The sequence below is a fragment of the Acipenser ruthenus genome, chromosome 10, assembly GCF_902713425.1.
Source record: "Acipenser ruthenus chromosome 10, fAciRut3.2 maternal haplotype, whole genome shotgun sequence".
NCBI classification, from domain to species: Eukaryota; Metazoa; Chordata; class Actinopteri; order Acipenseriformes; family Acipenseridae; genus Acipenser; species Acipenser ruthenus.
This window is the reverse complement of record NC_081198.1, coordinates 11284743-11298380: the sequence shown is the minus strand read 5'-3', so window position 1 is coordinate 11298380 and position 13638 is coordinate 11284743. Positions and strand designations below refer to the sequence as shown.

The window sequence follows — 13638 nt, the reverse complement described above, 5'->3', positions numbered from 1 at the left end:
GCAGCACGTTTTTTCCACGGTTCTTAGCTGTATGTGAGTTGATCTATTAGCTATGATATGTCAGCACACATCAGAAGAGCAGAGAAAGCAGTGGACTCACGTCAATGTTGTTGAGCGTGTTGAACTCCATCAGATCGTGCAGCTGTTTGAACGCTTGGTTGGAGTACCGGAAGTTGAAGGTGGAGTACGGCGACTCAGGGTCATCAAAGATATCAAACTCACCATATTCCTTCTCTTTCTGGGTTTCTCTTGGAACGCCTGTAATTGAACAATACACAGATGGATACAGAGCTGTAAGTCAGTAATATGGGTCAGGGATATCACCCAAAATATTACATTTCTGTCTTCAAAATACATTTTGTAAGTTAGTTCTTATCGTTATTAAGATACTATTTGAATGAAGAATGGAGGATTAACATAAGCATTGGAAATAAGGTGAAAAGATTAATGTAATTAAAAAAGAGACACACTGAGAACACGTCTATTATTTGGAAGTGCGTAGGACTGGCTTAAATGAGCAGATTTTGTGTTTATTAGTTTAGTGCAGAACTGTTGTTATTTCAGAAAAGTTCATACTGATGTCAGACATTTGTGTGGCATGTATTAAATTTATGGTTATTTTTAAGATAGTTTGAAAATGAGTGTCAGTACACCACACAAAACAGGAGCAATGTATTTGTGACCAATAAAATAAGCAATAAACTTTACTGCAGCTAGTTTGGAATGTCAGAGTGAACATACACATCTGCTTTCAAAGGTGGGAGACGCCGACGACAGATTGTGGCCAAGATACTAAAGGGTAAATATTACAGGCCTTGATAAAATAAAATAATACCCAAGGACATCATTCAGCTTGTTAAAGAAGAACAAGAAGGAAAATGTTATTGGGACAACTACAAAAATGTCAGAGGAAATACTCATTTTGGGACTACCACAAACAGAATACAGGTAGTTCACCCATACTGCATCTGTCCATTGCTGTATTAGGGGAACTGCCTGGTGGAAACATGATTATCTGTTCCTAAAGTGCACTGAAAATGTAGCACCAATACAGATTTTAATCTATGGTCCACCATTGTTTGGTGAAAATAAAGCACACACATTTCACTTTGTCACCATTCACCTACCTGGAGCCTTAAAGTTTCTGAAATTGATGTTGGCTAGCACAAAGTGGATGACTGTCGGGCAGTTTTTGTAGCCTTTCTTGGGCTTGAACACGTAGCATTCTTTCAGGCCTTCTCTGTCAAACACTTTGGGGTCGATCTTGGGGAAGGGCAGTTTGTTCATTTTGGCCCATTTTTCTGCCAGCAAAATCTCCTAGAGAGGAAACCAAATGTCTGTCTGTCAAACAAGCTCAGAGTGAACACTAACAGCAACTATAATAATAATAACCCCTAATATTGAAAAAAAAAAATTCTAAATAATGTCCTAAATATATTTATCTTATATTTTCAATAATAATAAAGGAGGATAGGAGGAAGGGTTCACTACTATGCTATTCGTCCAAGTATGTGGAATGAGCACCTCCTTCTTGAGTCAGCGTCTCACCTTGAAGGGCGGGCTGGAGTCACTGGGCCGAGCAGAGAAGTCGAAGGAGATAATGAGATCGACCCCTCGCTGGGGTCGCAGGATCAGGGGGTACGGCAGGTTAAAGGTCAGTCCGCTGTCCACCACGTGGATCTTCTTACTTTTTACATCCAGTGGCTCGTAGATCCGGTCAAACTCATCTGGATCTGAGGATCAACCAGTCCAAACACAAAGAATTCGTCAGCTTGGTATCTATTTTTGTTTTCAGAATATTTCTGGATGACCAAAATGTATTTGTTTAACCCCTATCTGCTGGACCACTCTAATTTCGGAGCTTGTCTCCCGGCAATGATAAACTGTGGGTCAATCAAATCAATATTTCTGAGCTTTGTCATTGAATAAGACTAGGCACTAAGAACAAAAAAAAAGTATCCCTACATGCCAGTTTTGATGATACACTTCAAAATCGCATACACAGGAAACGTGTCTACCAGCATGTATTTTGAAGTTAAAGAGGACAAGATCGACAGAAGGCTTGTACTTGACAGTACGTACATCACACTACATTACTTTTATTTATGTATGTATTTGTTTGTTTGCTTGCACTGGTTTATTGCATCACCCCATTATCTGTACGATTACTGCTTTATGACCACCATATAGTTTGTTTTTCTATAGACTTTTTTTGTTGTTGTTATTGTTGATTTGCTGTTTGTGGTTATATTGAATTCTATAACTTTCTCTTCTCTTAGTCACCACTTATAGTGTTTGTTTTTCTATATACTTTTTGTTGTTTTTATAGTTCATTTTACTACAGACTTTAAAAAAAAAAAAGATTTGCTATGTGTGGTTATATTATATTTGTATATAACTATGATTTTTCTCTCCATAATGCTAAATTATTGAATAATTTAATAAAAACAACTGCATTTATTACTTGTATTTGTTCATATATTTTAAGATTAAAAGGTTTTACATACAATTTGGCAATGTGCTTTGTGTTATTTTGCTTAGTCTGGACTACTTCCATAAAACAGCCGACAGTGCCTGTAAATAGGGCCATTTTGTCATGCAGACCATGGCTCGGACAAAATTGTGTAGCTCCTCAATGATGGAAGATGTTTGAAATCTAGATTTTTTTATTTGAAATCCTCATACAATTTCGCAATGTCCTAAGATTTCTATATGTAACTTAGAAAGGGGATGAAATTGGCAGTTTTTAAAAATATTATTTATTATTATAAATGTTGTGGAGCCACGGCTTATATGAAAAACATTTAAAAACATTCCATAACAAAATACTTTATACCATTGGAAACAGCTACGGAAGACCTTTCTGTGGATATATTGGGTTTTAATTTCTGATTTAAGGTTGCCAAACTAAATGCGCTAAAACACAAAGTGGTCATATTCATGCCTGTATATGATCATTCTATTTAGGCAGGAAAAGGTTCAATTACAGGCTGGTTCTAAAGTAATTTTGAAGCTGATATAGTAGTTACCTACCTGTTACCACGGATTCCTCCTCTTCCACAGAGTTCTGGTACATGAGGTCTCTGAAGGGGGAGTAGGGGAGGGCGGTGTTGAGGTTGAGGCCCAGCATGAAGTTGTGCACTTTGCCAGCCCTCCCCTCACGAGTGTTGAAGAGAGTGGAGTCGCTGATCATGGCAGTGAACATGCGCTGAACCCAGCTGGCCTGTGCGTTTTTCTGGTACTCCTCCTCCACCTCCAGGTTCTCTGTTCCTGCTGAAACAGTCAGCAGACAGGCAATGAGTCATTTTGCTGTATTAGTTCTGGCAAGACAGACAATGGAACTAATCTAAAAAAACATAGCCTTGTGGAATTAACTTCTGCTAAAATCCTGCTGTTAATAGAAAATATTTTTTTTGAAAGACTGTGTTCATCCCCTTGCAAAACACAGAATAAAATACCAAAGAATGACAAAAAAACAGGGTACCCTTGTTATTGAGATTTATCATTTAATGTAAAGCATGTAGGGTGAGGAGTGAAAAACAACAAAGAGAACCACCTCCACAAACTTCTTCCGTTAACTAAAGTCATTCAAAAATTCAAAAAAATGTCCTTGTGGGTTTAATGATCATGGAGAACGAGTCTCAGGATTCTCAGTGGTTTCAAAACAAACTTAATGTTATATGATTTGAAGGTTTTCAATCTGGATACTGCTATTCATTCCTGATGGGGAGATGGTACCAGTTAAATGAGAACACGGGGATGCAACCAGCATTGTTTAACACAGCCTTACTGGCAGCACTCATTATTTGATTTAAAGAAGATAGCTCTCTATTAATGGGACAGCTGTCTTTTTTTTTCGTAATTAGACACTGTGAAATGAATCTCGTACCTTTGCGAGGTTCTTCGTCACCATCCAGACCGTCATCTCCCACGATGTGCTGAGGCTTAATATTTTCTGTAAAACACACACACACACACACACACACACACACACAAAACTGCAGTTTTTAACACAAAATCCACTTCAAAACAAAACTTTATCTGGATAAAAAAAAAACACAGTAATATAAACAGTATCTGGCAGACAGAAAATGACAATTTGTTTAAAAAGGTGAAGCCAAAAACTGAACACGGTTTTCAGATTTTCTGATATACGGAATCTCTTGTGCTCAAGTTTATTTCAATTCAAACTCAATTGAACTGCACTAACCATTAAAAAAAAAACTTTGAGAGCTATTTTTGCTGGAGGGGGATGTTCTATTTCTAGTTTTTTGAAAGAACAGCTGAAATCAAGTCCCCTGGTTCTACTGTGCACTGAGACGACTGTTAAAGATGTCATATTTTCCCATTTTATATGTAGCTATTCTTTGTCTGTGTACTTTCTTTTCCTTCTATTCAAATTATGTAAGTTCTCAATGTAAAGGCAAGCTTGTGGAAGTTATTGATAAGACATTCCTTTTTTGGGTATGATATATGGAGGATGTTTGTGTGTTGTCATTTCTTGTAGTGATATATCTTATTAGCAGGGTGTGTGTGTGTCAAATACATGAATTGTTATTAGATGGTCCAAGAGGATACCACAGCTGTAATGGAGACAATTTATAACATGAATTGTGAGGACATCAAGCTATACCGGACAGCAGTGTGGAGTAGTGGTTAGGGCTCTAGACTCTTGACTGGAAGGTCGTGGGTTCAATCCCAGATGGGGGAAACTGCTGCTATACCCTTGGGTAAGGTACTTTACCTAGATTGCTCCAGTAAAAAAAAAAAAAAACTGTATAAATGGGTAATTGTAAGTAAAAAAAATAAATAAAATAATGTAATTGTATGTAAAAAATAATGTGGTATCTTGTAATAATTGTAAGTCGCCCTGGATAATAGTGTCTGCTAAGAAATACCGTACATAATAATAATAATACTGGAAAACTGTTACAAAAGAAGGAATTGTTAAAGAATGATGTAACCACAGGCTGGGTATGAAATGGCTTGTATAGTGTTTATTTATTGGGCCAGAAGAAAGAGGACTGCACACTCTGCCATCCCTCAAGTTGATAATTATGCATCAAGTGCCTTTTACGTATTGCAAGCTCATTTTGATGTATTAGTATTAAACTGACTAATTGTAGTATTGAGTGAATCATTCTGGGCAACATTTTTCATGCCAAGGGAAGCAGCTGAAGAAGTCATACTGCTTTTGCTGGAAGCGATTGTTAACACATTTTAAACTGACAAGGAAAACATTAAGGAAGGAAAAGGAAGAAATAAAAAAAGGACAGAAGAAGAAGAAGAGGGTGAGGCTATTTTGGGGTCATTTCCTCATTGTAGTTTCTTTTCTTCTCTTTACAGCACAACAGAAATCACTCATCCAACCAGTAATCTCTAACTCAGTTGGGTCTTAATACTCTCTTCATTTGGTAACTTTGATAGCAATGGCAGCTAAAATGCAAACATTTAAACAAAACCGTATTCAATACTTTTCTCCAACACAGTAATGCAAGTACTGCGCATTTAATTTCTATTGTAACTTCTATTTCTGTTTTATACTTTTCAAGGATTTTTTTTTATACTGTTTGAGCAAACGGACCCTACTTGCAGAGTTACCCTGTATCTTTCTAACCAAGGGATTTAGGGGAGCTCCCTATTAGAAGCTGAATCTCAAAACAATAATTGTGTGAATATAGTAATTGTTACAGCTGTGTATAATGTTATTTAAAACAGGATTCATGTGTCCAACTTTTTACATATCCACCCTTACTCTGGTCCCACCGCAGTCCAATACGCGACGGACTACTGTATTATTATTTATTGTTACTTTGCCATTTTTACTACGCGTTGATATTGCAGAATTCTTTCTGTTTTAACCGACATGTAGAGCACTTTGAGATACTGTGGTATGAAAGGCGCTATATAAATAAAATTGAATTATGATCGTAATTCTTTTAAACTAAAATGTTGTGTAAAGTCTCTTAAGTCATTTTTTCCAGTACAGCTTGACAAATCAGAATGTTTAACGCACTGGAAAGCGTGGGTTAGCGCACTCAGGCAGAGGCGGTGTTCTTACCAAGCTCCTCCTCCATGGTGGATCCTGAGTTGTCTGAGCTAGAGACACCCAGCACTCTGTTGAAGAGAATGGAGAAAGCGCTGCCCCATATACCTGCAATGGAGAAAACCACCAACAACATTTGACAAGGGCAACAATATAATACACAAACAAGGCTTTGCCATAGCTGACTCAGAGTTATCTGATACTGCCTCAGTCTAACCTTACCTCAGTGATCAAAGTACACTGTCTGTGTACAAAATACTGCATTGTAAATCATTTAAACCTGTAATTTACTCATGTTCCAAACAGTTTAACCTCATCCTCTGTCAGTCATGAGTGCCCCTGGCAATGCTGCTTACCCATAAGGAAGTGCAGGGGGTTCTCCTCGTATTTTGTCACCACCGTTCCCATGAAGAATTTGCTTCCAAACATATCAGGAGGCATGAATGTCCCATACTTAGCCATTCCAATCTCATAGGGGCTGAACTCTACCCAATCTGTGAATCGGGATAAGGGTAAAAACAATAAAGACCAGCATAGACTTTCAACTGAATTTAGATTAATGTATTTATTGAACCTGTACTGTATGTGTTCACAGCATTCATTTCCAAGAGGTCTTGGAAAGAGAAAAGACAAGCAATGACAGAAACACTAAAGAAATAGCCCATTACCATGCTGACAGAAAGCTGTTACTTTATTTCAGATTTTAAAATAAAAAAGATTATTGCTTACGTGCGACATGATATGGATGTTTCAGTTTTGCAGATTCAAGGTAATAGATTTAATCAGGAGGGTAACAGACTTGTGTGTGGTGTATGGGTGTGTAGATAGACATACTGGCATTTACACATGTTTGCAGACATCAAAGAGCCCAGGAGAAGGTGTACTGGCCAGAAAGGTAATTTAAGGCGGTACTGCTATGAAGCGATACTAACTTAAAACACTACATGTACATTGCATTACCACCTTAAAGAGTAAGGCAGGTTTCACCCCAACTAGATTCAAACCGGTACCCTGAAATTCCCAATCGAAGATGATGCAGCCCAGCCTAAGAGAAAGTCAGCAGATCCTTTTAAGTCTTCCTCATTCCTAAAACAGCCCTGGTTAACCACAACACAACTAAAACCATGTATCTATAGAGCCCAAAGCCTGAATTCCAGTTTGGATTTATAATGTGTATTACATTTATGAATACATATTCAAGTACAGTATCTAAATAATGTATTAAAATCAAATATATGTTAATTATTCATATTCATTATGAACCTGGTAACTCAAATCTCTATTTCAGTTTTGTTTTTATCTAAAAATGTGCTTTGAACAAAGGATCACTACATACAGTATGGGCAGTTTGGTTTTATAGATTTTAGAAGCTGAACACACCAGTATAACCTTTTTGTTTCTGTGTCCCAAGCACCATATATGGCAGAGTAAGTTTCATACAAGGTTGTAATTCAAAAACTATTTCAAGCCTCTGTCTCTATAAGCATATCAGTTTTAATCCATCACAGATCATAGGTACAGTAGCTGAGGTGTTTGCACTGAACCTATGACTCTTGTCCATTTTCACTGACATGATCAACTAGAAGTCATTGTTGAAATGTTGTATTTCAAGAGCAACAGAGCAAACAAGAAACCAGTATAAAGAGGTGCAAGGATTGACCAACAAAATGGAGGTGCCTGCTGAGGGGCAAGGGTTCAAATCAAGACTGGATCATAACTTACTCATTAGATTAGTAACCCAACACTGGACTGTGTATTTTAAATGAACACTGCCTATCATAAAAATGCCTTACTTGTGCCTAAAAATATCCCTCTTTGCAATTTGCATATCTGCATGCTTTCTGTTTTATTAATGCAAAATTAAGCAAATGTACATATAAATAGCAAATGCTAGATCATGATAAGGGAAATACTTTGAGCCTGCGGGAACAAATAGTAACCAAGCGCAATGCTTATTTATTAAAATCCCTACTTTGCATCTGTACATGGATAAGAATTCATTCAGGAGAAGAAACAGTGTTTACATAACAGGGACAACTGAGCTGAGAAAATACATAGAAGGGGGTCCATAAATAGCTCTACAAGTTGAATAGTGAACCTGGAAACTGAACCTATGGCTGGTTAATGCAGTACAGTATATCATCATAATTGGTTTATACAGTATATAATTGTACTACATTCAACGTCAGCTTGCTCAATTTAAAAAAAAAAATAATAATCTAAAAGAGAAAATATTTCGGATTACCTGCAAACATGAGCTCTGAGACATCAGGCTTGACATGCAGACAGGTGAATAATGGCAGGGGACTCTGTCCTTCATTGATCTTGTCCTGCATGTGGCTCATTTTGAAGTTCATTCTCTGAAAGACAAGGTGAGCATTCAGTTAAAAAGCCAGAAGAGGATGAGATCCCAGTTGAATGTCTGTACGTTTCAGATAACGGCATGAAATGCACCTGCATGTTACATACAGCTTGTACATTATATATGTATACTTGGGTTATAGTGTGTGATATAGGATGTTATGATATTTTGATAGGATATAAATATGCCCTTTTTTGTCCTTTTGTTCAGAACATTTTTCATTTGAAATTGTCCACCAAGCCACTGAGAGCCCTCTGGTATGGAGGTTCAAAATACTGAACGTTCAATATTTCAGGGTCCCACATATTGGTCTCATATTTTGTATGTTTTTGTGTTCTAATGTAAAGCAAATAGTTTTTAGTTTATAACAGCCCTACACCAAGAAAGCCAAGAATAATTTAAAAAAATCCAATAAAATTAAACACATCTGTTACAGTATTTGGTTAGTGCGTGAACAGAAAATTTTCCCACAATTTGTGTTACTCTTGTTACAGTCTATAATTCTGCTTAAACAGAGTCTGGTATTAACAATACATCACAAGTTTAAGGCCAGGGTCAAAGAGTTAGTAGTGGAGGGAGTAGTTTTGCCTTTGAAGTTTTTAAAGTCAATGCTTCCTGCAGCAACCCCTCCCTGTCGTGAACACACAGACTTGGATTTGAATAGGGAAGCAGCATGAAGGTGCACTAAACAAAGCTGTGCCTGTGTACCATAGCATTCGAGTGCTGGCCAGAGTCAATATCAATACAACAATGTGCAATGCAAACTAGCCAGTCCATATGAATACAGTCACCCAGGCAGCTGTAAAAAGCCAAGGTTCATTTGCATATTTCTAGGAATTATCTTGCAGGATACCCTTATATAAAAAAAGAAAGAGAAGTGAATCTGAATATACCATTTCCAGAATTTGATGTGTATCAAAGCCACAGTTAAAACAAAAGCTATGTATATTTGTGTGTCTCCCCCAAATTAAACCCATTTTACACATATGAAGAGTATTATAATCAAAAGACCTCAGCAATTCCAACTTAATCAATTACACTTTAAAGAAGGCTGCTCTTACATCGTGGATGAGGGTCTCCCCAATGAGCATGCCGAAGATGTCAGTGAAGGTGACTGGCTGTCCACAGGCCTTCTTCTTCCACAGAGCCTCGATGTAGCGTTTGATGTTCTGCGGCCGGAGCAGGAAAAGCGGGTTGCTGCTGACGCTTTTCATCAGCTCCTGGTTGATCTCTTGTGGCCCTTTCGTCGGGAAGTCCGGGTGAGAATACAGCGTTGACATGTACCTAAAGCAAATAAAAGTTTAAGTGCTACAGAACCCCCTCAGGTGTTTACAAGAAACACATTACTTTACCTGTGCTGTATCCCATGTTGTCCATGTTTTTTATATATATACTTTTATTCACGCACCATTGGTAAATTAGGGAATTTATTTATTTCAACTTTCACCAGGAGAAAAGAAAATTTGTCTTCTAAAACATCCAGTTCACGCTCACTCCTGCAACAATGCTGGTGTTCTGATTGAAATGAGTGCCGTATGATGGAAACGAGTGAGCGTGATTATCATTATTTATTTATTTGGCAGATGCCTTTACCTAAGGTGACTTACAGGTGCTAAAGGGCAGTGCAGGGTTACAATGTAAGATTAATATTTAAATATAGTGTGGTTTACAATAAGTTCAGTAATACTACTAGAATACAATATGAACTAGCATGCAACAAGTTAGGATTACAACAGTTATATCTACAGAGGCATCCATCCATCCATCCATTATCATTAACCGCTCACTCCTTTACAGGGTCGCGGTTCTACAGAGGCATTGTAGTGGAATAGTGCATTAGCTGGCGTACGCTTCCAAGTTAATGTTGAGAAATGTATCTGTTTCAAAAGAGACATTAACATGTTTAAAAATATAATGCTGCGATACGGACAACACAGGACACAGCAAAGGTAACGTAATGCGCTTCTTGTAAATTTGGCAGAGTATTCTATAACATTTTAACTTCAACTTTAAAAAACATTTATTACAAACAAAGATGCTTTTCTGTAACACATCAATAGTTTGATATGAATATTTATAAGGCGTTTCACCTCCCCATTGTCAGTTCAAGGAGATTCCAGTAGCACTTACCATGTGGATCCTGAGAGCCCCGCAACATATGTAACACAGTCCAGAACTCCAGATTCATAGAGAGCCTTCATCACCCCAGAGAACCCCACCATGGCTCGAAATCCACCTCCAGAACCCAGTACAGCAACCACCGGCACCTTCACACATACAACACATAGTTTCACTTGGAATGACTACATGGTGTTACCATCAACCCCATCAAGGGAGATGCTTCAATTTCCAAGCACGACTTCTGCTCTAATCTTTAATTACCTTACCTAAATTAACATTGTTTAGTCCAAGATCAGTACTAATCAGGGTCTCTAAACTATGTGAATAACCACCCAATTTTCTACTATACCCGGGTTCCCTCACAGTAACTTCAGGACAACGTGTCAATTGTTTCTTATTTTAGAATGAGATCTACATATAACTCTAGCCGGTGGTGGAACCACAGTCCTTCCGAGTCTACCAGGTAGCAGTACAGTGTGATTAAGCTGTGGAGAACTGTACAGTATTCCTCCCTTGATCTAAATTAATTTCAAACAAGGGGGATCTAGAGAGCTAATTAATTGAATTTGAGTTCGCCGAGAGAAGGCTGTCACGTTACATGCCAGTTCCCTGCATTAAACAGGGTTTAGGCACAGCAGTTTTGGGAGCTGATTTTGTCTTTGTTTATAGCAACTATATTTGGCAAAATGAGTAAGACAAAAAATACTACTATAAAACCAGTCAAATGCAACTGGGTTTGTTAGGGAGTAATGACAGAGTTTCCTTGTGGTTAGAGCTGCTGTATGAATGGGGCACCCTTTGAATGTAAGCCCCTGATTCATAATGCATTGTTCAGCTCAGTTTCACATGAAAGTGTGTATGAGATAAGTTGCACACTGTACAGTGCATGCCTGATGAAGTAGGCAGCAGATCTGGATTAACCTATTAACTCACATCCCGATGTGATGATGGAAGACAGCGACCCTTCTCCATTCTCAGGAGGTTCTTGATTCCCAACATCACTCGCTCCTTGCGCTTCTGCCGGAACATCTTCTCTTTGTCGCACAGCGCCATGCTGAAGCGCAGGTCCGTGGACGAGCTGGGAGCAGAGAGCATGGCAATGTCAATGTGAAGGCAGGAACTGTGCTGTGCTTTCTGGAGTGATAATGTTGGGCTTTTGAGTTTGTATCCGGATGTCTAAATGCAACTCAAACTGGTGATGTCAATCACTGTGAAATTAATTAAAATAGTAATCTACCTATGCCTTGCAGCAATACAATGAGAAAACAGAGACGGGAAAGAGAGTTCTGTCTAATGATGTCAGTGCATGTTAATGCTGATAAGCCATTTGTGCGTGTGTGTGTTTTTATTCAAATGTTAGGTATCAGTGTTGAAGGTCATGGATAAAGTCTTCCATCGTAACTCACAGGAGGTCATATACTGAACTATGAAATGAACAAAGCATAATTGTTAAATAGTGGAGTGTGATACATACCACACCTCAAGGGTCATCTCTAGAAACACTTTAGTAACCTGTTAAAAAAAGAGGTAATCTTTAATTGCAATTGCTTGGTCATGACCAAGAATGTGTGTCAAATACAAAAAAGGATTGCTGAATTCAGAGTGGACAGGGATCTTGGTCATTTCAACAATAGAGCCCACTTGATTAGGTCTGTTACAGCTGCTGTTATTCCTAGTGAAAGCATGGTAAAGAACATACATGAATGTTAAGGCACAAATATATATGGTAAAACATGAGGAATGTGCAATAAATGGGAAGAGTACGGTGAACTGCAAAATTAAAGTGAAAAATGTACCCAAATTTAAACATCATTTGCCCAAATTACCTTATATTTTCATGTTTATTTACACTATGAATCCAGTCTTACTTTGCCGATAAGGAATGGCACCTCCTTTGTTTGCCCAATTCGGATTGTTTCGCAGGAGATGGGAAACGTTGTGCTGCCCAGAGTCTCATCCATAACATAGTTAGCATCCATTAGAGTGATCTAGAAGGAGGCAGGCAACAGACTGTAGCTGGGAGTGTAACTGTATGGAGAGGACCCTTTTAGGTTGTATTCATAAAGTATGTTTATCTCTCAGGCTTAACTTCTTTTTCACCATGTGCAGTGATTCTGCGGTAGCAGGATGTGGCCTCTATATGAGTGTTTATGTATTTCAGTGCCGCCCTTTTGAATGACTGTATGCAGTCTGGCAGTGAGCATGAGCAGAAGACAGAGCGCTTAAACCCTTAGGGGTGTAACAGAAGACATGAGAAGTGAGAGCCTTTTCCAATGTGTGAATTAACCACTGATAGAATATACTGTATTATTCAAACAGGAATCTGCTTTACCCTTTACGCTCAAATATAAGTAACAAAGCTGCTGCAGTTGTGCCTCCAGCTGATGTTATTCATCCACTAACCGCCCTGTCTAGCTCTCTAGCCAGCCTACTATCTTCAAGGACCCCACTCTCAAGTGTGATGGACCCTCTCCCGCTACCCGGACCAAGATTCTCATTACACATGCTTTTTTTCTTGTATTATACAGTACATGCAACTCTGATATTAAATCCATGGCTAAAAAAAGGTAAGGCTGGTTTAAGTCTTCATCTTCAGCTCACATAAAAAGTACCACTTTACACCACAACAATGTGACACCTGGAGCTGGAAAAACACATTCATTTTTTTTTTCTTCATATGTTACTATGTACTGATATGCATTCTATTATTTTAGACCCTGATACAGGCTTGACTAATGCCGATTTACCTCGAGTATATTTTCCTGGTTGGGATCCAGTATGAACTCATATGACTCATTCCACTTGGGATTGACATCATTGTTAATGTGCCTTGTCCTCCTCCTGCTTTCTGGAGCCGAGGAGATGAATAGCTCAATGTAGGGGTCAGGAGTATCAACTGGAGGGAAAGGGAAAAAAGAGAGTGCACATCACTTTCACAACGATCAGGCCAGACATTACTAAACTGTTTGGACTCTTTTTATTTATTTCTAATTTCATTTAAATTTTCCACATATCTCTATGACGAGCGTAAGCCATTAAAAAGCAATTTTCAATTACATAATAAACTGCTTGTGCTTTTAAAAAAGAAAATTATTTGAAGAGTCGATTA

General features: G+C 38.1%; 1 protein-coding gene across 4 annotated transcripts in view; it reads right to left on the bottom strand.

The window, feature by feature from the left end:
- Window positions 1-13638, bottom strand: part of LOC117410163 (cytosolic phospholipase A2-like) — a 29386-nt gene that overhangs the window by 2397 nt on the left and 13351 nt on the right. For 2 of the 4 annotated variants that reach the window (XM_034016615.3, XM_034016631.3), the window contains 14 exons: window positions 13277-13425; window positions 12398-12517; window positions 12004-12041; window positions 11463-11607; window positions 10539-10675; window positions 9470-9692; window positions 8292-8406; window positions 6403-6540; window positions 6062-6154; window positions 3890-3955; window positions 3034-3273; window positions 1549-1733; window positions 1128-1317; window positions 101-258 (listed from right to left, as the gene is read on the bottom strand). In XM_034016615.3, the coding sequence (XP_033872506.1) occupies window positions 101-258; window positions 1128-1317; window positions 1549-1733; window positions 3034-3273; window positions 3890-3955; window positions 6062-6154; window positions 6403-6540; window positions 8292-8406; window positions 9470-9692; window positions 10539-10675; window positions 11463-11607; window positions 12004-12041; window positions 12398-12517; window positions 13277-13425 (1997 nt within the window). The remainder of the gene's footprint in view (window positions 1-100; window positions 259-1127; window positions 1318-1548; window positions 1734-3033; window positions 3274-3889; window positions 3956-6061; window positions 6155-6402; window positions 6541-8291; window positions 8407-9469; window positions 9693-10538; window positions 10676-11462; window positions 11608-12003; window positions 12042-12397; window positions 12518-13276; window positions 13426-13638) is intronic. The other 2 variants (XM_034016623.3, XM_034016640.3) reach the window with 1 other exon arrangement.